General features: G+C 35.7%; 1 protein-coding gene across 2 annotated transcripts; it reads left to right on the top strand.

Moving 5' to 3' along the window:
* Positions 1 to 981: 981 nt before the first annotated feature.
* Positions 982 to 13,778, top strand: LOC120089487 (Nucleoporin autopeptidase). Of its 2 annotated transcripts, none has more exons than XM_039046972.2 (13): positions 982 to 1,455; positions 2,101 to 2,173; positions 2,769 to 3,074; positions 4,161 to 4,751; positions 4,863 to 5,090; positions 5,176 to 5,774; positions 7,152 to 7,233; positions 7,325 to 7,385; positions 10,130 to 10,265; positions 10,413 to 10,532; positions 10,673 to 10,844; positions 12,348 to 12,401; positions 12,795 to 13,778. In XM_039046972.2, the coding sequence occupies exons 2-13, from the start codon at positions 2,155 to 2,157 to the stop codon at positions 13,466 to 13,468; spliced, it is 3,042 nt and encodes a 1,013-aa protein (XP_038902900.1). In that variant the 5' UTR covers positions 982 to 1,455; positions 2,101 to 2,154; the 3' UTR covers positions 13,469 to 13,778. The 2 variants fall into 2 exon arrangements, with proteins under 2 accessions (XP_038902900.1, XP_038902901.1); XM_039046973.2 differs by having other exon boundaries at positions 1,016 to 1,340.
* Positions 13,779 to 25,317: the final 11,539 nt, after the last annotated feature.

The following is a 25,317-nucleotide window of genomic DNA, read 5'->3' on the forward strand; positions in this document are numbered from 1 at the left end:
TATTTGTAACTATTCCACAAAACGGATCGCATCCATAATGTTACTAGGATAAGGTTTTCCTCCTATATCCATATACTACATACCATTTTGGCTGTCACTTAAGACATGATCCACTTGTATGTCACTACATACATGCTTAAGTTACATAAAAACAACCAGAGATACTAAGTTTATTGGTTTGTGGTAAAATAAAAAAATCTAAATGTGCAAAGTCAAAAAGTGAAGTAAATATCATATATATTATACATAAAAAACATTCTTACAAAATTGTTTACAAATTACAGGACACGAGACTTTAGGGCACAAACCCCAACATCCTATTGATGTAAGAATGTTAAGTTTCGGTTAATCTATTCAGTACGTTTAGTGTGTTAAGCTATGGGGTTGTATATTTTGTTATCATCATAAATGCATATTAGGGTTCTAAAGCAGGTCTTAAATGTAAGTCAGGCAGTAAGTGCCGACGAGAGGGTCGGTAACTGTTGCCGTCACATGCCCTTTTAGATTAAGAGGATAATATGGGAGGGGGTGTGGCAAGTTGGAATAGATTTTGATAGTTATCACAAAATTTATATATTCTTTCATGTAGTTTATATTGTTTTTTTATACATGTTTAATTTATATATTCTTTCATAATATATTTTATACTCAATTAAAATGACTATTATTTTTCCTCACCCAACTCCCAAAATTTTTATAAATGTTTTTCATGACTTATTTAAGAAATAAAACTCTCATATTCATAAATTCAAATTGTATGTATTAAAATTTTATAATTAAATTATCTTTTTAAACTTTATGCAGTATCAAATTAGTTTTTTTTTTTAAATAGCTACAAATTAGTAGAGATGTTATGTCTTTTGGATTTGATTTTTATATAATATTGTAATAGTCTCTTAAAAATGATAGATTTGAGACATTCTCGTAATTTAACCAATTTAATTAGCTATTATTAATTAGCATTAGTCCAAAAAGGAAAACAAGATAAATAACTAAAATAAAAATGAGAAAAAATAAAACAAACCCTAAATTGATTACTATTCGATTCAATCCTTCTGTCTTCTCTTCCTCTTCAACGTTGCTCGGCTCATCTTCTTCCCGACTCTTCGACTGAGCATCAACGATCGAGAGGATCAGCAACCCTAAAAATTTCTTCGTCTTCAACGACTCAGCCCATTTCTTTGACTGCCGCGCCTCAGCTCGCTGCCGTGTCTGTGCTTTGTAAAATTACAAGGAACCAATATTAGGTTTAGTAAACGGCGTCGTACGCAATTTGTGTTAGGGGGACTTGGTTTAAACGCTAATTAATACGAGTACGGACTTAGTTTCGACGCTACACGGTTCGTTCCCTTCCTTCGCATAAATAACGTCGTTTCGTTTATTTCTTCTTCCTTCATCTGCCTCTGGCCTTTTTCCTCTTCGACCTCACTGCTTATGTTCACATAATCGATTACGGTACGCTTCTCTTTCCCCTATACAGATCTATGCCCACTTTTCCTCATCCAAATCCCTATCTTCCCGCATTTTTCTTCTCGATTGTTTTCCTGTTTTCCGCTCCCCGTGTTTTGCTGTTTTGGATGCTGGAATTTGTCGTTTCCTTATTGGAGGCAGCTGGGGTTTTTGGTTCTTGGTTGAATGGTTTGATACCAGGGCTTTTTCATTTGGGAGCAATGAATTTGATTGTGCCATTGTGGTTTTTAATCTCGATTTTTATGTCTGTTAATCGATGTTGTTGTTAATTTCAATTTGGGAATAGGAAAATCTGCTTAACTTACGCGATGCCCCATGTCCCATTGTTGGTTGTTGCTCTATGCTTGTTTTGAGTTTGTTTTTTGTTTTGATAGAAACAACTGCTTTTTATTCCATTATTTGATGCTCTCAAGGGTCGTGTTTCCGATTATGCACGTGTTTTTATTTTACCTGCTTTGATATTTGATTTTTGTTCTACTAATTTTTTGGTGTGCTTTAATGAAAATTAATTTTCTTTCTTCCTTCTTGGTAACAATATGCTTTTTGTGATTCAATGCTGGTGGTTGTGGAAACTTTTGTTTTATGTTGTGTGCTCCATGAATGATTGATTTGGGTTCTGTTTCTTTGCAGTTCGAGAATAGTTGATAACTTTACTCAGTTGCAGCTGGGGATAGATAGGGAACGATGTTTGGTTCTCCCAACCGTAAGTATTTATTTTCATAAGTTTGTTATCCTAATTGCACTTTGTTTGCTGAGCTGTGGATCCTCCTCTATATCTCATTTTTTAAGTTTGGTAAGATCATGTAGGAAGGTAATCAAGTGGGAATTTTTTGGTAGAAGTAGGCTAAATGCATGGTTTATCTCCTTTAAATTCTAAAAGTGATGGAACTTTATATTTTGTTTCATAATGATATTGCACCTCTCCTGGAAGTATGGCATGTAGATTGTAGTGTTATACTATGGGATTTTGTTATCTTGACTTCTGGTTTCTCAGTTTTCTTCTGTGCGCCTGTGGTTAGGTATGTGTACATCTTAAATATCATAGACTTCCTGCTTGTTTTCTTGCTTTCCAGTGTTTTTGAATTTACATTTGTATGTGGAATCACGAGTCATGACTTAAATTGTGAAATCCTTTTCACTTTGTGAATGCGTACTTAATAAATTTTGCATGTCTTGCTTTCAACTTCTTTTATCTTTGAACTTTCTTCAGCTTTTTTACTGATTGAGATTCTATGTTCTTGTACTAAGTGGGTTGGGTTTTTTTTTATGTCAATTGTTGGGCTTGATTCTTTACACAGCTTTTGGGCAACCATCTACTAGCCCATTTGCATCTCAACCAGTCTTTGGGCAGACTGCCAACGCAAGTAATAATCCTTTTGCACCGAAACCCTTCGGCAGTACATCCCCATTTGGCTCACAGACAGGAAATACAGTATTTGGTGGTACATCAACGGGAGTGTTTGGGGCAGCCCAATCTTCTTCTCCCTTTCCTTCCACCACAACGTTTGGTGGTTCATCATCACCAGCTTTTGGATCTACTTTGTCTACTTTTGGATCATCATCAACTCCTGCTTTCGGTAGTTCATCATCTTCATCATTTGGAGGTATGTCTCATTAACTGATTAACTTTTGTCTTCTGATAATCACTTATTCACGTCTCCTAAGAGTTTCAGCAATACTAGTGTCTTGTACATAGAGTACATAATAGGTGCTAGATTTGTGCATGCATTTTTTTTGGTTTTTCAGCTACGAGAGATTTTCCATGTGTTCTTAAACCATCATTTACCTGCAAGTGCAATTCTCAAATCTATATTTTAATTTTAGTTGACCATTTCTTCCGTGAACATTAGAGAGTTTATGTGATTCTGGTTTCTGTGAACATATTTCTGTCAATGTGTAGACATTCATTCATAAAGGACCAAATGAATGGGTTGGATATTTTAGAATAAAAAAAAAAAATAATAATAAAAAATAACATGAAAGTCAAGTAACTCAGAGTAATTAGTAAATGGATTTTCAAAGTTTTCTCATGGGATTATGAATATGTGTGCTAGATTTGTGCATGCATTTTTTTGGTTCTTCCTACGAGAGATTTTCCATGTGTTCTTAAACCATCATTTACCTGCAAGCGCAATTCTCAAATCTTTATTTGATTTTTAGTTGACCATTTCTTCCGTGAAACATTAGAGAGTTTATGTGATTCTGGTTTCTGTGAACATATTTCTGTCAATGTCTAGACATATTCATTCATAAAGGACCAAATGAATGGGTTTGATATTTTAGAATAAAAATAAAAAGTATAAAAAGTAACATGAAAGTCAAGTAACTCCAGAGTAATCAGTAAATGGATTTTCAAAGTTTTCTCATGGGATTATGAATTGTGGTTATTGGAATGGTTGCCTTTTTTTCCGCTTATATGGATGTATTTGTTATCTTCCTTTGGCGAAGGATTAACTTTTCCAGTGTTATTTTGTTTGAAAATGCCGCATCTCTTTTATTTAAGATTTTTTAAATACTTATTTGCACATTCCTTTTGATGAAGCTACTGTATATTTCCTCACTGTCATTACTTTATTGATTGTCATTCGATTCAGAGCACAGATTACGACTAGGAAAATTTGAAACATATTTTTATCCCTTATATTTCATTTATTACGTGGATTTAAATCTGATGCTTTCCTTTCTGGCAGGTTCTTCCATTTTTGGGCAGAAGCCCTTGTTTGGAGGCTTTGGATCTACTCCTACTCAAACAAATCCATTTGGAAGTACAAACCAGCAATCTCAGCCAGCATTTGGAAGCAATGTCTTTGGTTCTCCATCACCTTTTGGTGCGCCTAGCCAGTCTGCATTTGGAGCTACTAGCACCCCTGCCTTTGGTACCACAAGCAACCCTGCCTTTGGTGCCGCGAGCACCCCTGCATTTGGCGCCACAAGCACCCCAGCATTTGGTGCCGCAAGCACCCCAGCGTTTGGCGCTACAAGCAGTCCTGCCTTTGGCTCAACAAGCACACCTGCCTTTGGTAGTACTGGGAATGCATTTGGTTCACTAAGCACCCCTGTTTTTGGATCTGGAGGTGGATTTGGTGCTTCTAGTACTCCCGCTTTTGGAGCTTCAAGTACTCCTGCTTTTGGGGCTTCAAGTGCTCCTGCTTTTGGAGCTTCTAGCACTCCGTCCTTTAGCTTTGGGTCCACTCCAGCTTTTGGACAGTCTACTTCTGCATTTGGTAGTAGTACTTTTGGTACTAGTACATCCCCTTTTGGTGCCCAGAGTTCTCCTTTTGGTGAGCCATTCTGAAATATCTTATTAGTTATTACAGTTCAAATTTCTTTTGGAGTTGTAAAATTTTTTGCTTCATTAGGCATGAATATGTGTTCTTTTGAATTTGATACAGGAGCACAGTCGACATCTACATTTGGGACCAGTGGTTTTGGGCAAGCTGGTTTTGGTGGTCAGCGAGGTGGCAGTAGAGTCACTCCTTATGCACCAACAACTGAGCCAGATGCTGGAAGTGGCAGTACTCAAGCAGCTGGAAAGTTGGAGTCTATATCCGCCATGCCTGTCTACAAAGATAAAAGTCACGAAGAGTTGAGATGGGAGGATTATCAATTGGGGGACAAAGGTACCTTTTTTTAATTATTCGTTTTAAAAAATGTACAAAGTTTAGTTCCTATGGATAATTTTGGATTCTTGTGTTTGTTCTGCAGGTGGACCTCTTCCAGCTGGTCAGTCTGCTGGTGGTGCTGGCTTTGGTGTTTCTAGTGCACAGCCCAACCCTCTAGCTCCTTCAACATTTGGTCAATCAAGTCCAAATCCTTTTTCTACAGCCACATCAACCAATCCATTTGCCCCCAAACCTTCGGGTTTTGGTACTTTTGGACCTTCGACGACGTTTTCATTTAATTCTTCAGCATTTGCTCCCTCCTCTTCATCAAACCCCTTTGCATCAACTACAGCAGCATCAACGTCAGCTTTTTTATCGTCAACAACCTCTCAATTTGGCAGCTCATCCTTATTCAGTTCATCTAACACTCAACCCCTTGCCTCACAATCTGCTTTTAGTTCAACTACATCTCCAGGAACAAATCTTACGTTTCCGTCCAGCTTAAATTTTGGTAATACTCAATCATCTTCCCTCTTCCAATCCACAACACCTGCAATTGGGCAGACAGGTCCAGCTTTTGGCGCTCCCTTTTCACAATCCAGCTTGTTTAGTCAACCTTCGTCTGGGGTTGGAGGGAATCTTTTCTCTAGCTCGCCATCACTCCTAACTTCAAGCAATCCAATGGGTTTTGGTCAAACATCTGTAAGTAGCCTTTTGACTTTACCATATTCCTTTGTACTTTTCTTGTGGTGAGACGATTGTCTATTGATTAATAGACCACATTACTTTTATGTATGATCATATGTCACCAATTCTTCCATGTGCGTGAAGGGAGGGAAAGAAAGCTTCATAGAGTAAAATATAAGTGTATAATCATGGAACTGTATATTCAGTAATTCACTCGATTTTACCCTGGGTTAGGTGAAGTTGGATATACTTTCTTTTATGCACTTCATGAGTTGGCTCCGATTTGAAATTGGTTTTTAATTTCTTTTTTCATGAGGGCGTTTGGGATGCTTAGTTGAGTTATTAAGTCTGTAGCTGTTCAGTCTTGGGAGTGAATTAGCTATAATCAGTGTTTGGGATGCACGGTTATTTAGTTTGAGTTTAGAAAGTTTGTATTGGAGTTAAACAACCTAGAGCTTTGAAATTGGACTTTTTTTTAATGTATATTGTACAACTAGAGCTATTTCAATCAAATTTTTCTATAGAAACAAATTTGGTTTCCACTTTTTTACATTATTTTTGTTGTACCTTTTTCAATTTCACTCAAATTTGGTATGGGATTGATATGAATGAAACAAATTTTTAAAATTTGAGATCAACTCTAGGTCTTGAATTTGAATTTTACATTTTAAAAAATATTTGGGATCAAGTTTGGAATATGTCTAAATTTAATTCAAGGTAAATGTTGGAATCTATCCAGAATTTGGTCTAGATTTGGTATAGAATTCTTAGATGGACTGGAATTTGATTTGGGTTAAAAAATTGATCAAGCCCAAATTCAAGATTCTGTCCAAAATTTGGTTTAGATTTGGAATAGAATTCTAAGATAGACCTTGAATTTGATTTGGGATAAAAATTTTATGATGCCCAAATTCAATTTGATTCAAATGGATTCAAATTGAATCAAATTCGAAACTTATCTAACTTATCTTTTGATTTTAATTTCACCAATTTGTTGATTATAATTTGAATCAGAATTCCAATTTTGGTAAGTTTTTTTTTTCCTTTTAAGTTCTTTTCTGTGCGGTGGAGTGGAGTTAGAAACATTGGAGGGAGGGACAGGAAGATGGAGAGAGAGGAAGATGGAGTTTCTTGATCAAAGCACAGACTTCAATAGTTAAAACTGTTGAAGTTAGTGGGATGAAGTTATTTAACATTGGGTTGTGAAGTAGGTGGGCCAGATTGTCAACTCAACTCAGCTCAACTTAAGTTGATAGCCAAACACCCCTAGATGTTTTTTTTCCCTTCTTATGAGTAGTGCTTCAATTCCATTTAACACTAGTAACTTGAATGTTGTAGTTGGTTACTTGTAGTTTTTATACTAACTGGCTTGTAATCTTGTTCATACTGTAGACCTCTTTCTCTATGCCTTTTCAACCAGCACAAGCACAGGCACCCACTTCCTTTTTTAGCAACTTGGGTCAGGCTCAACCAAGTAAGCTGATTCATAAAAATTGATCGACGATTTTGTTGAGCATTCAAACCTTTTATTTTAATGTGCTAACTTGATTATTTTTTCCCATTAGTTGGTTCAAGTGGTTTTGGAGGCACTTCAAGCATTTTTGGCCAGAGTACCTTTGGACAATCGTAAGAGTCCTATTCCTGCATATTGTTGAGTTTTGGTCTTATTGTGTCACACATTTTTTTGTTATTTGCTCTGTTATTTACATCTTATTGAGTTTTAATTTTCTTATTTGATTTTTTTTATTACTATTATTTTTTTTTGCATTAAATAAAGATGACATTTCTTAATTTTGTTAAGACATAATGTCATAATGTGTAAGGTATTCCTTACTATGTATTGATATTAAGAGAGAAAAGATGCCCAAAGGCAATACAAAATATCTCCCAGGCAATTAGTGAAGGCTGGTAATTTCTCCCTTTCCCTCTTTACAATGATCACACCAAAAGAATAAAATGTCATCTTACTGTTCCATAACATGTGGACTACCAAAACATTCCCTTGCCTGCGTAATCTTCGTGTTCCTACCCCTTTGTGATTCATCTAACTAACTCATCAGGGGTGAATTTCCTTTCTCACCCCTTGTATATTGAATAGTAATTGGAGGCCTAACATTACCCTAGGGTCAACGAAACCTTGTCCAAAGTTTATAATCTAGAAATCGACAGCGAAAGTCTTTTGAGTGTTTCCCAAGTGGTCTAATGATCTGGTAGGTACTTCCAACTCACCAACAATTCAATGGAGCCAGATTTTGCTTCTAACGATAGCCAGGTTCTCCATGGGCTCAACAATCCATTCAAATTAATTCGTATGCAGAGATGGGCTCGTTTGGGCTGTCTTGTTGGCTCCCAAGGCCTTCCTCAACTAAAAGACATGGAAAATCGGGTAATGGTGGTGTCTGAAGCTAATTGAAGACCAATTTATTCTTCCTCCTGATAAGACCCAAAAACTTAGGCGTTAGTTTCTCATCTCTTCACTTTGCTAGAGATACTTGACAATACAGTCAAAGTTAAAAAATATCCAGTCCCTCACTGCATACTCCACATCTCTTTGATTTTGATATGCAAACCTTTTCATTTTGTCTTGAGCCAACTAAAGATGACCCTTGAGAATGTTGTGGTCCATGTCACATTCAATCAATTGTTGATCAAGAGTTGAGTTTGTTGTTTTGATTTCACCATGTGATAATAGACGATGGGGTGGGCGACTAGCTTGAAATAGAAATATGGAAGGTGGTTATACCAAAGCTCAGCCTAATACGACCAGGATGTTTGCTACATAAGCAATGCAGATGTGTTTTGGTGCATTTGTTCTCCATCTCAGTTTGTCCATTCATATAGGAGTGGTTGGGGAAGTACTTTGACAAAGATTGGTCCTTGAAATGTGAACATGTCTCCTTCCAGATATGGCTAAGGATTGTATCATGATTGGAGATGGTGAAACATGGATGTCCATGAAGTCTTCAAATTTTCTTGATAAGGAGGTTCGCAACTGTATTAGCTGGGCACGGATGTTTTGAAGCCAAAAAATGTGTGTACTTAAGGCAATTGATGATAACTAAAATACAATCATGCTTTCCCCCCTACCCCACCGAACATGGTAGCCCTTCTATAAAACCCGTTGACATGTCTTTCCAAATTCTCTCGAATGGCTAGCTAAGGGGATTAAAGGCACCCACCAGAATTTGGGAAAGGATATTTGAAAAGAGCTCGTCTTTTGTTGACCTAGTTCATTATGTGGTGGGGGAGGGGAGAGATACTTACTTTTGGGAGGATCACTAGGTGGGTGAGTGACCTCTTTGTGCTTTATATCCTAGACTTCTTTATTTGTTCTCTCTAAAAAATCACTTTGTTGCTGATTTCCTTGTGTGGTCAGGGAGCTTTTGTTCCTTTTCGTATGGGATTCGTCGCCCCCTTTTGGATAGAGAGGCAATTGATGTAGCTCCTTTTCTTGCTTTGCTTGAGGGTCACTCTTCTAGACGTGGGAGAAGGGATGCGAGGGTCTGATGTCCCAATCCTTTGCAGGGGTTATCATATAAGTCCTTTCTTCATAGTATCGTGGATTCCTCTCCCTTAGGTGAGTCGTTCCTTTTAGTTCTTTGGAGGATTAAGGTTTCTAGGAAAGTGAAATTCTTTACTTGGCAAGTTTTACATGGCCGTGCGAAAATGATGGATCGTCTTACCAGAAAGTACCCCTTTTGTTGGGCTGTTGTGCTGTATCCTTTGTCGGCGGAGGAAGATCTATATCATATTCTTTGGTAATGCAGGTTTGTTAGTTCTATTTGAGTCTTTTCTCTAGACCTTTGGCTTTTCTTTTGTTCATCAGAGGGACACTAGTTATGATTGAGGAATTCCTCCTCAATCCACTTCATGGGGAGAAGGCTCGCTTTCTGTGGTTAGCTGGGGTGTGCGCGACCCTGTGGGGTGAGCGGAATGGTAGGTATTTTAGAGAGGTGGATAAGGACCCTAGTGAAGTTTGGTCCCTTGTCCACTTTCATGTTTCTTAGTGGACTTTAGTTTTAAAAACCTTTTGTAATTATTCTATAGGAGTCATATTGCATACTTGGAGCCCTTTTCTACAGGGGGTGGTGTTTTGTGGGTTGGGTTGTGTTGGGTGGTGTTTTGTGGGTTGGGTTGGGTTGGGTGGTGTTTTGTGGGTTGGGTTGGGTTAGGTGGTGTTTTGTGGGTTGGGTTTTTTATGCTCGCATGTTCCTTCATTTTTTCTCAATGAAAGCCATTGATTTCAATAAAAAATGACTAATTGGCCTGTATTAAGATAATTTAGGGCCACGTAGTTATCAAACATTCAATCTCTTGTGCCTCTATATTAATTGCTATGTATCAGTAATTTGCATGCATGTACTTTGTAGGCCTATCACCCAAAGCTCCGTAGTACAACCAGCACCGGCTACAAATCCATTTGGGACACTCCCTGCAATGCCACAGATGTCAATTAGTAGACCAGGAGCAGCACCTTCTATTCAATATGGAATTTCCAGCATGCCGGTAAATCGGACTTGTCTTTATTTACCGAAGTTTGAATGGGAGATAAATGGTTTCTAATTTGGTGTCTTTGTCATTAACATCTGCAAGAAGAATATAGTTTGGTGCTCTTTTTTTGATTCTCTCCATTAACTGATACTGCTAATGTAGGTTGTTGACAAAGCGGCTCCAGTCAGAATATCATCTTTCTTGACGCCTCGCCACCTATCTCACAGACGGATGAGATTGCCTGTGAGAAAATATAACCCTAAGAACGATGGCAGTCCAAGGGTATGACTGTCTTCTATTACACAATCTTTTCCTTTTCCCCTTCCTCCCTCACATTCCTATTGTGGTGGGTGGTTACAAAAATGGCGGCCTCACTTGAATTTTGTAACTACAGACTGCTTATAGCTCCTTATTATTTACAGGTTCCATTTTTCAGCGATGATGAAGAAACACCAAGCACTCCTAAGGCCGATGCTCTTTTTATTCCCAGAGAGAATCCTAGAGCATTGGTTATTCGTCCCACGGATCAGTGGCCTTCAAAAGCCAATTTAGATAAATCTTTGCCATCAAAGGACACCACAGTGCGTGAAAATGGTATGACTTTTTTGTTCCGTGCTTTCCAATTTTTATGTTCTTGTAGTTCATAACACTTGAAAAAAGGTTTGATTGGTTGGCGATCCAAAGTCAGGTAACAAGAGATTTAATGTAAAATAGAGTTGTATGTTCTCATTGCTTTTTATATTGGGTTACAGGTTTAGAATTTGAAAGTACCGAGAAACAAATGAAGAAACTAATTTGAATTGCAAAAAGGATCAACAAAATCTTTATTGCCACAAATTTAGTAATGCACAAATTTTCTTTCTTTTCCTTCCCACCTGTTGTCCTCAAAATTATGAACCAATTTCTCAACATGTCACTCTTTTGTGTATTAAAATTTAAACCCAAACGTATTAACGTACAACTTTGTCAAAACATTTAAGTCCTAAGGTTTCATGATGATTTAATTTTTTTCTTTCTTTTTACTATAAGATAACCTATATATCGGGATTGAAGTGGGTAGTTTTAGAGATTGAGAATTGGAAGAAGGGAAGTAAGAGAAGTAATAGGGACCATAGGGTATTGAAGGAGAGGGGAAAAGGGGAAATAGTCCGGTGAAAAAGGAGGAAAAATGGGGAAGTGACAACTGTAGATTGTGACAAAGGAGAGATATGAAATGGAAGAGGAAGATGATGGGTATAGATAAATTGTTGAGGATCCCACGTTGGAAAAGTCAAAGGATCTCACATTCTTCCTAAGATAGATGAGTTACTCTTTTTATTGCTAATTGGTTGAGATCGAATCCTATACTATCTAACATAAATGGTTTTCATCCATGTACTAATGGTAAGGCATTTTAAAATATTTTTGTTGTCTTTAAAAGGTTAAGGGTATTAAAGCAACTTTTGAAAGTTTAGGGATTTTTTTAAAACGAGGTACTAACGGTTTTCATCCATATGCTAATGGTAAGAGTATTTTTGAACGGTTTAATGGTATTAACGAAACTTTTGATAGTTATGGAGTGTGTTTGTTGAAACAAAATGCTCATGGTTTTTGTCCAAAAACTAATGGGAAGGGTGTTTTTTATCTTTTTGAAACAGAGTTGAAAGTTGAGGGGTATTTTCTATAATTTAGCCTTTTTTTTTTTTTTTTTTTTGTAAGTTAATAGTTGATGTTAATTGAAAATTATTAATAATATTTTGTCCAAGAGTTGATATTTACTGTAGTATCAGTTATATAAATATTTCTAAATATTTTTGCACCTATTTGTTGAGGAGAAACTAATCCAATTCGGAGCCATGAGTTACTTGATTTTGTAAACCCATTTTCTTCTCTTTAACATTTGCATACAAAAGATCCAGAAACGCCTTAATTTCTTGCATCAGGAGTTTTTGACTCAAGCGTATTTTACTTTTAAGACAATGTGATGGTGTATCTGTTACCGAGCATGGTGGTATATATAAATTCTTTTCCTTGGAGTCCCATGGCCCTGTGAGGTGGTGGGATTTGATTTTAAGTTTAGTATGACATTGCTGACTAGCAAATCTTAATTTTTACTAGGGAAGATTGCTGAACATACTTCCTCGGCTGTCAACAAATTGAAGGATACCAATGGTTAGTTTTGCCCCCTTGAAATTTGATATGTTTTCAGTTTCTCTGTTCCATTTTGCCTTTCCGCACACCTCAACGAACGAGGTCTTATTTCTTCTTTTGACTTCTGATTGCAATTTCTCTAGATTATTGTTCTTGTGAAATATTTTGTGGTGGAATCTATTTATAAAATTGGACTCTGTAACGTCTTTACGTATGAAGGAAAAAGTTCCATTACATATGTATATAGCTTTGTTATGTGAACAATTGGGTTTTGCTCATAATATATTTCGAAGGAAGTGGTGAACAAGGCAAATATTGGTATCATCATGCCTTCTTTATTAAAGTGCAGTGTGCATCAAAGCAGAAGTTGAATATTTTTATGTTAAATAATTTCTGTTGTTTTCTTTATGGCAGGAAATGTTGTTGAGAATGGTACTAGCAAAGACAACATCCATCTTAACAAAGTTAACCAAAAACCCAACGGGGTCCATGAAGATCACTCTGCTCCAAAGGAGGACTTGTATAGGACATTTGCAGGGCACAGAGCTGGTGAGGCGGCCATTGTTTACGAACATGGGGCAGATATTGAGGCATTAATGCCAAAGCTCCGGCATTCAGACTATTATACCGAGCCGAAAATTCAAGAATTAGCTGCCAAAGAAAGGGCCGAACCTGGGTTTTGCCGCCATGTTAAAGATTTTGTGGTGGGTCGTCATGGTTATGGAAGCATCAAATTCTTTGGTGAAACAGATGTGCGAAGGCTCGATCTAGAGTCCATAGTTCAGTTCAACAATCGGGAAGTGATTGTCTACCTCGACGAGAGTAAAAAGCCTCCTTGTGGGCAAGGTCTGAATAAGCCTGCTGAAGTAACAATACTCAACATCAAATGCGTAGACAAGCAAACTGGGCATCAATATACAGAAGGGCCTAAAGTTGAGAAATACAAGGAGTTGCTAAGGAAGAAGACAGAGGCTCAAGGTGCCGAGTTCGTATCGTACGATCCAGTGAAAGGAGAGTGGAAGTTCAGGGTTGAACACTTCAGCAGGTATAATATGGAAGATAATGAGGAACTTGAAGATTGGGAATGAGTGTTCATTGTTCATGAGGGAGCTTATGCAATGCAAGTTGGTTGCTGTTTCCTGCTTTGTACTTTAGGGATTTTGTGTTGAATGTGCTTTGAAATGAATCTGTAAAGAAATATGTTCAAATAGTAATGAAGTGCTAAGTTCTTTCTTTTTACCTTGTAGTTAGGAGTCTGTATTGGCCTTCAAGTTTGCTTTCTAATTCAGTGCAGTGCTGTAGTTGAAAGGATTTGTTTACATTCATTTGTGTTATTGATAATGATGTAACCCAGATGGTTCTTTTTGAACTTTCAATTAAATACTTAGGTGCCAAAATGTCTACATTTTATATGGGTGGTTATTTGGAGGATGTTTGATAAATCGTCCTTTGCAAAAAAAATGTTTGATAAATCAATACAATTACATCATTTTTAAATCGATCGATGATCCTCTCGAACTATATAAATTTGTTGCCATTATACTTTTTCAATTTTTATTCATTTAATTAGTCTACTATAGTTAATTGTTGCATTCAACCTCTAGTGTTACTGACATAGTATTGATGTCAATGTATCTTTCAATTAAAAACTTTGGTGCCAAAATGTTTACATTTTATATGGGTGGTTATTTGGAGGATGTTTGATAAATTGTCCATTGCAAAAAAATATTTGATAAATCAATACAATTGCATCTCTGAACTTTTAAATTGATCGATGATCAATTGTTGCATTCAACCTCTAGTGTTATTGACTTAGTATAGATGTCAATGTATCTGTATTTTAATTCTTAATTTCGAAGAATTATCTATATTGATTTGAGCCTGTCAACTTATGATATGGACATATTTTAATAATTTTATCAAAAGTACTTTTTTGATCTTTAGGTTTTTGGTCTAGTTTCTATTTAGTTCCTAGATTTGAAAATGTTATATATTCAGTCTTTAAGTTTTGAGTTTGGTTTTCAATTTAGTCTTTTAGGTTTCAAAATGCTACAATTTTATCCTTGACATTTGAGTTTTGCTTCAATTTAGTCCCTATGTTTCAAGATTTATACTTTAGTCTCGATTTTTCACTAAATACTCACTTTTTGTTTTTAGGGTTAGTTTATGTTAATAAATTAAAAAGCATTAAAAGAACAATAATTAATTAAGTTTCAAAATTTCTATCACTTTTTAAATTAAAAGTAAAATTTTACTTCATAATTATATGTAATAAATTAATAGAAATTAAAGTCAATGATTAAAAATGAGTATTTAATAAAAAAAATGATTAAAAATGAGTAATTAATAGAAATTAAAGTCAACGATTAAAAATGAGTATTTAATAAAAAAAAATTGAGGTTAAAAATATAAAATCTTGAAACGCAGGGACCAAATTGAAACAAAACTCAAATCTGAAGGGTAAAATCGTAACATTTTGAATCTTGAAACAAAACTCAAAACTTAAAGACTAAATGTGTAACATCTTAAAACCTAAAGACCAAATAGAAACTAGAACAAAAACCTAAAGATAAAAAAAGAATTATTCCTTTTTCTTTAAATTAGTATTTACATGGCAAGTTTCAATTTCACTCTTATATTCTAGTGAAGTCATTTTGTCAATTTTCTTTCTAATGGTTGTCACATGAACCAAACGAATTAGTATATGTATGTATGTATGTATATATGTATGTATGTAACTCAGGAATTAGGGTAGCGAAAGGTAACAGAATCATTAAACACTCTAATTACACTTAGTTTGAGTGATAAGCATGTTATAAAAATAAATTTATACAAAGAGGGTTTCAGAAGTATAACCTTTGTAGATTTCCTTCAAATCCTTGCTAATCTCCACGAATTTGACCTTTAAAACTTCGGTGGACCACTGAGAGAATCTTCTTTACTATTCTCAGTCTTGGATTTGAGTAGTGGAACTCTGAGTTGAGAGGGATTTGGAGATAGTTTGGAGAGGGTTTGAGAGCATCTCAAAAGCAGTAGAATTTTCACCAAAATTCTGAATCCATTCCCTCAATCTCTGAAAAATGAAGCTTTTTAATTACTTCATTCATACAAGCACTTAATCTTTCACCAATTTATGTGCTAAGTGGCCTAGGCGTTGAATGTGGGAAAAATCTATTTAGAATGAAAAAAGTTGGATAATTCCACTATCAACCCAAATTTTCAATTTAATTTAATCTCCAATTGAATTAAATTAAAAACTCAATTATAGAAATTGAATGTCTTAATATGAACCTGGTTTAATTTAAATAATGAATTAAATAAATTTAATTAATTAATTAAATAATTTAATATCAAATATTAAATTAATAAAACACCTAGTTCAAACATGAATCCCTATTCATGTAATCAATATTTAAATCATTATTTAAATATTCATAACTCTCCAATTACGTTTAATTTAAAAAAATTTAAACGTTAATTATATGGAATATAATTATCCAAACCCTAAATTGAAGTTGAGCATTTCAAATTCATTCAATATTCTAATCCAAGGTTTAATCTTTTACGAGCTAGTAGAAGGACCTTATGGACCTACAGATCATGAGCTACAACGATTTGAGATTAATTGGTTAATCTCTTTAATCTGAATTCATCAATATTCGTTAACTACCGAGACATACCACTATAGCTCAATAGTTGCACTCTCCTCAATGTAGATATATTTGTGTCCATTTGATTTAATCATAATCAGTAAGTCGATTCTTCACAAGTTGTTCGTATTTATAGCTAAGTCAAAATTACTGGTTTACCCCTTTAAATACATTTTGTTCCTTAAGTGTCAGAACCCTATAAATAATTTTCTGGGAAAGCAACAACAAAACATAAACTATCATCCAAACACATATACGTATAGACAATTCATGAAACCAGATTGACATGATCACGATATTCAACAATACATAATAAATCCCATAGACTGGTTTGGGAAACAATTTTTAGTACCCCAAACAACCTGTCGAATGTGCACATATAGAAAATTCTTGCTAGACATACTCCGGTAAGTGGATAACCCAAGTCAGAAATATTGACAATTTTAGTCCAACATCGACGGAGTATGCTAATAATATTCGGGTACAATTTCTAGTTTCCAGTCAAACCAATAAGAACAAACATCCAAACCAAGACAAAAAGAGTAAATAGTTATCCAAACAAAAGAACAATAATTATAATCCAAGAAAACATATATTTTCAGATCATATCAAATTTACCAAACTGGTACCAATATATAATACATCCAACCATTAAAAAATATAAACCACTCACCATTTTTCCTGATCGATTTTAAGAAGTTTCTTTAACCAATTTCTTGTCCTATTTCTCCTAAATTCGAATTCCTTCTTTTTCAAAGATTTCAAAATTAGCCTATAATTCTTTTCAATAATCCAAATCTTATTTACCAATAACTTTAGAAGTTTAGAAAAACCATCCTACCTTTAAGAAATAGACTTAACTTGTTCCAAAATAATTTGTTGAAGGTTATCTTGGCAAATTGGTGGGTGCTAAGCTACAGGGTGGTTGCGTTTGGCGCGTAGGTGGGCTGGAACACATGCAGTTAGGCGGCAACACTTGCACAGACCAGTGCTGGGCGACAAGATGCTTGCAATGTGCGCTGGAGTGCGTCTATGCATTCGTTCAGACACGTCTAATGGGGCATGCGTGCAAGCACTTTCGCTGGCAATGATGTGTGACAGGCTAAACGATAGGCCTACACGATCAGCCTATCCAATAAGCTGGCCACAAGACTTCCAACGCATGCTCTTCTTTCTTCAATGCCACAGTTGGGACGGAAGCCCAGGACTTTCCTCTATACTCCCTTCTAAGGACTTCCTCACTAATTTTACTCAAAAGGCACGAGTGGATTGTGAGAGTTGTTCATCTCAACCTATCCTATTTATAGGCATCTAAAGTCCTTCCTAGCTTAACACCTCCAACTTAACTGGATGTCAATGTGCCCTCAACTTGCACTGCCCACGACAACCCTTTGCCACCTTGGTCCGCAAATTTCTTCCTTTCCTTTAGCCAATGCTTTAGCCTTCCTTTGCATGCCCTCGCGTGCGCCCACCTCAAATCTTGTCCATTCCATCCTAAATTTCAAGCTGACAACTTCTAGTTTCAATTCGTCCAACACTTAAGCTAATGCATCACTCACCTTTTGTCCCTCGAATCACAACTTAACAACCCAGAGCCATGTGCACAAGACCAACGCATTCCCACCTAACCTTGTAAGCTTTTTGTGTGCCGCAAGGCCCATCAATGCATAGACACTACACTATTCGCCCATCATGGCTTGGCCCATCGCATAGCTTCATCATGTAGCTTTTACGTGCACCGCATGCCCATTGTCGCATACTTCAACGCATGCTACCTCCCTCCATCATATAGCTCTAGAGCGCATTGAGTAGCCAGCGCCTTGCGCTCATCACTGTATACTGGCCCGCACACATGCCCAACCTCAATCGCTTAGCTTTGCGCTCATCGTCTAACACTCATCACTTATCGTCTAGCGCTATCGTTTAGCCTTGCAAGCAGCTATGCGATCGCCCTCATGCAATGCCTCAACGCCCCACACTCGGCGCCTTGCGTCCCCTCTCGCGCGACTCCACGTGTGCGGCCGAGCGCTCACGCCTTGCGTTTAATCATCCTGCTCGTGTGTGCTCGTCAGCACCTTGTTTATATGCGTTGCTCGGTGAACCTTCCTCGCAATGCCTATATCATGCGTCCAAGCTTCCGCGCATCACTTAGGCTTAGTGTCTTCCTTGCGCCAACGCCCAACACACCTTGCCCGTATGCATCTAACCTCACGGGCCCCTTAGCTGCCGCATACTTTATCCACGCCCAACGATATTCCAACGCGTGATCAACCTACTTATGCCAACCTATGAAGCACATACACAGATATGATTACACGATATGAATACGATTGGATACGTCGATTCGTCAATTTCTAAAAAACTAAGATACGGATACGTCTAAGGATACGCCATTTTTTTATATATTTTTTTAATATATATATTTCTTAAAAAAAAAAAAAAGAAGATACTGATACATTGAAGATACATTTTTTTTTTTAAAAAAATCTAGGATATAGATAAATTTAGCATGCAAGTTAATAACAATAACACAAAATAGAATACAAACACTAGAATATAATACAAAAAAAGCAACATCTAAGATGTTGAAGTAAGCTAATAAAATGCAATAGAAAAGTGACTCATATTACAAAGAAGAAGAATAAGATTAGAGGAAGAAGTATGAAGATAAACAAATAACTTCTTCATTGAATTTTTATAAATATCCAAATGGTTTATATTTTGGTGGACTTTGTGGCGAGTCAAATGTGAAGATGAAGATTAGATGATTCTAGGGTTTGGTCTTTTATTTATTTTTTTCCTTTTAGTTTTGGACTCAAGTAGTGAGCTTTTTAAATAGGTTGTCTAGTTTTAGATTGGAAAAGATTAGATAAGTTTCTTATCTTTTTTCTTTAAAAAAACGTACGTGTAGAAATAGATACGTCAAATCGCGTATCAGATACGTATCTGGAAAGTATCGGTATCCGATACGTGTCTGATATGGATTCTTTGCCTCACATGAAGTATCTGTGCTTCATAGATGCCAACATTTGGCCAATGCCTTGGCGCTCACACTTTGCTTTGCATCAACCTTCAATACCTATAACCAATGCACGGGGCCTTCATGCGTGCATCTTGCCAAGTAGCATATATCAATGCTAGATGTTTATATGTTTAAATACTTCGCCAAATTTATTTCCCAAAACCTTCACTTTAATAATTGGTCCCTTAGATTAAAATTTTTAATTGATCAAACTTTTAATTACATAAATAACATTTGAGGTCTCACAACTACCACCTCCTTAGAGAAAATTTCATCCCTCAAATTATCTACCCATCCATTAATTAAGCAAAAAAAAAGATATTTTATTTTAAGTAGTTGAAAATATATACAGTTTTATATTTCCGATGCTTTCCCTTTATCCTCCAGCTCTGCTTCCTTTTGAGTGAAGGCATATATTCTTCCCAATTCCCGGGTTGATTTGCTTTTGCCCTTTCCCCTCCACTCCTTTGGTTGTCCTTTACTTTCTCCTATGAGTTTAACTTCTTGATTAACTATGTGAGAGGTTGTTTTCCCAACGTTTGTCATTAACTGAGGGCATTCTCTCTTAAAGTGTCCAAGTTGTCCACAGTTAAAATAAACATTTGTGTTTTATGGATACTAATTACCCCAATGATATCGATGTTTTCTGGACATTGGTTCCCCCACTGATATCGATTACATTTTGAACATCAAGGTCTCCTATTATGGCTAGAAACTGATTCCAAATTGTATTGATTTTTGCTTCCTACTCCAAACCTTGATGTAGCTTACTTTTTAAAGAGGCCTTTATTTGTTATACCTGGGGTAGACCTCCTACCTCCTTCTTGTTGTTGCTTACTCAATATAGTATCTTCCTCTTTACTTTTTCCCATTTGTAAACTTCTTTCAACCCGCATAGTTGCATCTATAAGTTTGGAAAAATCCTCCCAAGTAGCACATGCTGTTACCGGAGTCCTATCATAATCCTGCTTCAAATCTCTTGCAACGTTCTACTTCATCATCTATAAGGCTTAGTTCATAACGGGACAATTTAATATATTTCTGCTTATATTCTGCTACAGTTGTATTCCTTTGGACAAGCTGCATAAATTCATTTCGTTTCTTATCATGAAATGAATGCGGGTAAAATTTTTCATTAAATGCTTCTTGAGATTTCGTCCAAGTGGGTTCATTACTTCCTCTTCTTTGATTTTCAATCATCTTCCACCAATTATTTGCTTGTCTTTGTAATAAGAAAGTTGCTAGAGTGACTTTCCGGTCTTCAGGACAACCTATGACTTTAAAACATTTTTCAATTTGAGTAATCCATGCCTCAGCATCTGTAGGATTGGTAGTTCCTTCAAAAGTACCAGCTCCTAAGGCTTTAAGTCGTTCAACTCCCTTTTTTTTTTCAGGGTTTAACTGTATTGCCCCAAGGTTTTGCGTCAATCATTGTGCAAATCTATCCAAATACTGTTCTTCTGACATAACTTGTTCTTGAGAGTAACTGGCTTCACTTTCACCCGTTTCATTCCTCAACATGGTTTCTATACAAAATTTAGAGAACAAAATTAAACTTGTGGCTTGCATTTAACTATTCACATCATGTTATTTATAAAATTACATAATACATTATATCCTACTATATATATATATATATATCCCTAAGATCCCCCATCTTATTCCCCTTCTATCTTCTCCTTCCCTTTTCCTAACGTTTCGAGCTTTGTTTCTAGTTTCCATACGTATTCTCCTATAACATGACCTGATTGTAAACAAAAGAAACAGAAAGGTTTATAAGTGTCAGCATCTTCTTCAAACAGATTTTCTATGTCATCCTCGTTATTATATGTATCAGTCATTAATATATAATCTTCTGCAGGTTAACTACTTTCTCCCATAATATGAAGTTTTCTTAATTGTAATCCAATTTTCTCGTCAAATTGAAGAAGTTTCTCATTTTGGTGACGTGGAGGTAAATACTTTATTTCCATCGGCTTTGCTGGTTTCCTAGTATAAGGACAATGTCTTTGTACATGTCCCCTTTCCTCGCAATCGAAACAAGTTTTAGTCGTAGTCAGACAGGGTCCAAAATGTTTTCCTTTACATTTTCGACATTTTGGTACAACCGCCTGTCTAATCCGTTCTAAATCCTGGGGTGCCATATATGGAATTGAAGCCCAATAGTATCACCGCTTTCTTCCACCATGGTTCTTTATTATTTCCTGCTTTAATTCTCCTAAAAAGAAAATATAGTTAGTTAATGTAGAAACTTATGAGTTCGCAATCCCTCATTTTCAGGTTTCAAGACAATTTTAACTTCCTTATAATCCCAGGTGTAATGATTTTTCCAGGTTTTACATAAACCTTTGAAATCTACCCTCTTCAATTTCTCACTAAGTTTCCCAGAAACTTTAGCTCTGATACCAACTTGTCACAACCCCCTCCCGAGTCGATCCCTTAATCCGGAAGGAAGTGTGAGACCACAAATTTTAAGGATTTCTATTGTCTAGGATTTTATTTTTATACATATATTTCATTTTTAAACATAAAAACATAACCAAACTAATTCAGTTGAAAATGTTTATACAATACATTAACGTTTATCTATTTATTATCATATGTCTGAACACCCCTGCTACCACTAGACAGAATGATTTTCACAATCACTCCGATAACTGGTACTGTTACCTGGGGGGTGGGGGGGGGAGGTTTAGGAAAACATTTGAAAATCATGAGCGAGAATGCTCAGTGAGTGGTAAGTTTTAAACTAAATAATAACCACTTTTCAAAATAATTTTCTGGGAAAGCAACAACACAACATAAACTATCATCCAAACACATATACATATAGACAATTCATGAAACCAGGTTGACATGATCACGATATTCAACAATACATAATAAATCCCATAGACTGATTTGAGGAAACAATTTCTAGTACCCCAAACAACCCATCGAATGTGCATATGTCAACAATTCCTGCTAGACATACTCGGGTACGTGGATAACCCCAGTCAAATATATTGACAATTTCAGTCCAATGTTCACAAAGTATGCTAATAATATCCGGGTACAATTTCTAGTTTCCAGTCAAACCAATAAGAACAAATATCAAACCAAGACTCACAGAGTAAACAGTTATCCAAACAAAAGAACAATAATTATAATCCAAGAAAACATATATTTTCAGATCATGTCAAATTTACCAAACTGTTACCAATTAATACATCCAACCATTCAAAAATATAAACCACTCACCATTTTTCCTGATTGGCTTTCAGAAGTTCTTTAACCAACTTTTTGTCCTATTTCTCCTGAATTCGAATTCCTTCTTTTTCAAAGAATTTCAATCGTCTAGTGGTCATGAACAATCTTCTCCACGAACAATCAACCTCTTGGACACCACCACTTAGTAACCTTGGTATTCTCGGAGTGAGAATCTAGGAGGTTTCGACTCTGTTGGATTTAGTAAAGGGTTGGAATAAAGCAACGATCGAACTATACGACCAAGCAAGTGGGAGAATGTACTGTCTATCGTATAGACTTTGTGTGCTTGATCGTTTAATAAAACTCAGCAGGTACACGATCGTTTAGAAAAACAGACTTGATAGTTTACACGATCGTTTAGAGAATCTCGCTTGCAATGCGACCATTTAGTAAAATGCTACACGATTGTTTAGTCAAAGGCGCTAGTTCACGATCGTTTAAACTCTTGCTTAGAAGGCTGTCGTATAATCTCTAGTTAGCTAAACGATTGCTCATGCACATAATGAAACGATTCTTTACAAAATGAAAAAAAAAATCATTTTATTCTTCAGTTATGAAAACTAAACATAACCTCCCACTTCACGCACTATTAAAGGAGAAACCGCCAACAATTATTATATAATTGTTTTAATTATAAGTAAATATAATAACTAACTTATCTTATTATATTTATAACCTATAGTTTTAATATCACATCATATGTAACATTTAAACCATAGTTCTTTTCTCCTTTACTTGATATAAATCATATTTATATCAAATTTCTCCAATAGTGTATCTCATACATCATATCAATTATATCATATATAATTGAATCAATTTAATCATATCATATATAATCAAACTCCCTCTTGTCAATTTGAATACTTCAAACTGACCAAAAAACTGATTCTCAACTTGAATCCATTAAGCTACCAAGGGGACTTTATGGACCTGTAGCTTTAAGCTCCAACGGTACGTGAATAGCTGACTAAACTCTTTAGTCACGAGATCAACCATCCGTTAACTTTCGGGCACTCCACTAAAGACCGATAGCTGTGCTCTTCTCACTACATATATATTTTTATATCCATCGGGTATAACCAGTAAACAGTACGATAACCCTTCACGCTCGTAAGTACAGCTAGGCCAATTTACCATTTTGTCTTTGTAGTTACATCTAAGTACCATTGATCCTTCTAATAAACAATACATCATAGTTCTCTTATGAGTGGACACCTCTCGGGCCATGAGAAGGTGTGTGGCGGCACATCGTTCAAGCCCCAGAATCAGCCCTTAAGGGAGCAATCTATCTACTTACCCCTACTTGGGGGAAGGAGTGAATTCCATCTTGTGTAGCTAAGTTCCCAGTTCACCAATCTGGCGAATACCCAAAGTGGTAAGTTTGAGTCGGCAATCTGGTCACTCGCACCCATGCAAATCAAAGAACCGCACTTATAGGCACGAGTTTCCAACTCACTCAGAATTAAGGTCATGTTACCTATGGTCATCATAGTAAAATGAAAGTCTCTTTCATGAACGATGTTATATAACGAGACTAAACACTTCGTGGTCCGGTCTTATACAAACTCCTTTGTATAGGACACCCTCACTCGCATGTCTCTAGATAAATGATCAGGATCAGACCATTTGTAGCATGTCACAATACTTGTAACCATCTACAAAGGGAGTCGTATCTGTAGTGTCACCAGGATAAGGTTTCCCTCCTATATCCATATACTACAAATTATTTAGGTTATCACTTAAGATATGATCCATTTGTATGTCTCCACATACATGCTTACGTTGCAATGACAACAGTGAATAAAATTACAGGACCCTACGAGAGTTTAGACAACAATGAAGAAAATATCTCATATTATTACATCACAAGCGCTTGTTCATACAAGTGTTTACAAATTACAGGACCCTACGAGAGTTTAGAGCATCATCCCAACACCTGTGAAAGGTCGACTTACTAATTATGGTTAAATCAAATGGATACAAATATATCTACAGTGAGCATAGTGCAGCTATCGAGCTACAGTGGTGTGACTTGGTTGTTAACGAATATTGATTAACTCGGTCCAAAGTGTTTTAGCAAATTAATCTCAAATCATTGGAGCTCATGATCTGTAGGTCCATAAGGTCCCTCTACTAGCTCATAAAATATGAACATCTTGGATTAGTAGATTGAGTATATTTGAAATGTTCAAATTGAATTTTAATTTGAAATATTCAAATTGAATTTAGGGTTTCAATTTGAAGTGTTCAACTTGTAAATTAGGGTTTGAATTTGAATTGTTCTGTTTCAAATTAGGGTTTGTATAACTATATTCGATATAAGTAATGTTTAATTTATCAAAATTAAACAAAATTGGAGAGTATATGATATTTAAATATTGATTTAAATATTAATTACATGAATAGAATTCATGTATAAATTAGGTGTTGAATTAATTTAATATTTGATATTAAATTATTAATTAATTTTATTTAATTAATTAAAATAAAATTTATTTTTAGTTTTCAAAATTAAATTTGAGAAATTGAAAGTCAATTTTGAATTTAATGGAAAATTCCACTTTCTATAGTAGAAAATTCCAACATTTGGTGGATGATTTCTCCTTTGAACACCTAGCCATCTAATTAAATTTGCTTTGAACCGACTCTCCAAGTTAATTGCATTTTGGAGATTCATAAAAGATGGATTTCTCATATTAGAGAGATAGACTACTGGAAATTGTGTTTTTCCTGTAGAATTTTTCTTCACCTCTCAAACCCTAATCAATTCACTTCAATCTTGAGTTCCACCACTCAAATTCAAGGATGAGAGTAGTAGAAAAGATCTTTTGGTGGTTCACTGAGGATTTGAAGCTGTGATTTCGTGAAGAGTAGCTTGGATTTGGAGGATTCTTCAAAAGTTTATCTTCTAGAAACCCTCTTCCTTGAAAAACCTGTTTTACATACTTTTCGAACCCAAATTAAATGTAATTAGAGTGCTTATTGATTCTGATTGCTTCCGTTGCATGATTAT

The sequence above is a fragment of the Benincasa hispida genome, chromosome 10 (genome assembly GCF_027475165.1).
Source record: "Benincasa hispida cultivar pf3 chromosome 10, pf3_genome.v1.1, whole genome shotgun sequence".
NCBI lineage: Eukaryota > Viridiplantae > Streptophyta > Magnoliopsida > Cucurbitales > Cucurbitaceae > Benincasa > Benincasa hispida.

Bases quoted from the DNA above. Each gene is read 5' to 3' on its own strand.
- LOC120089487 (XM_039046972.2), top strand. The intron at 5,091-5,175 runs GTACCTTTTTTT...TTTGTTCTGCAG, and splicing joins TTATCAATTGGGGGACAAAG to GTGGACCTCTTCCAGCTGGT. The intron at 7,386-10,129 runs GTAAGAGTCCTA...TGTACTTTGTAG, and splicing joins CAGAGTACCTTTGGACAATC to GCCTATCACCCAAAGCTCCG.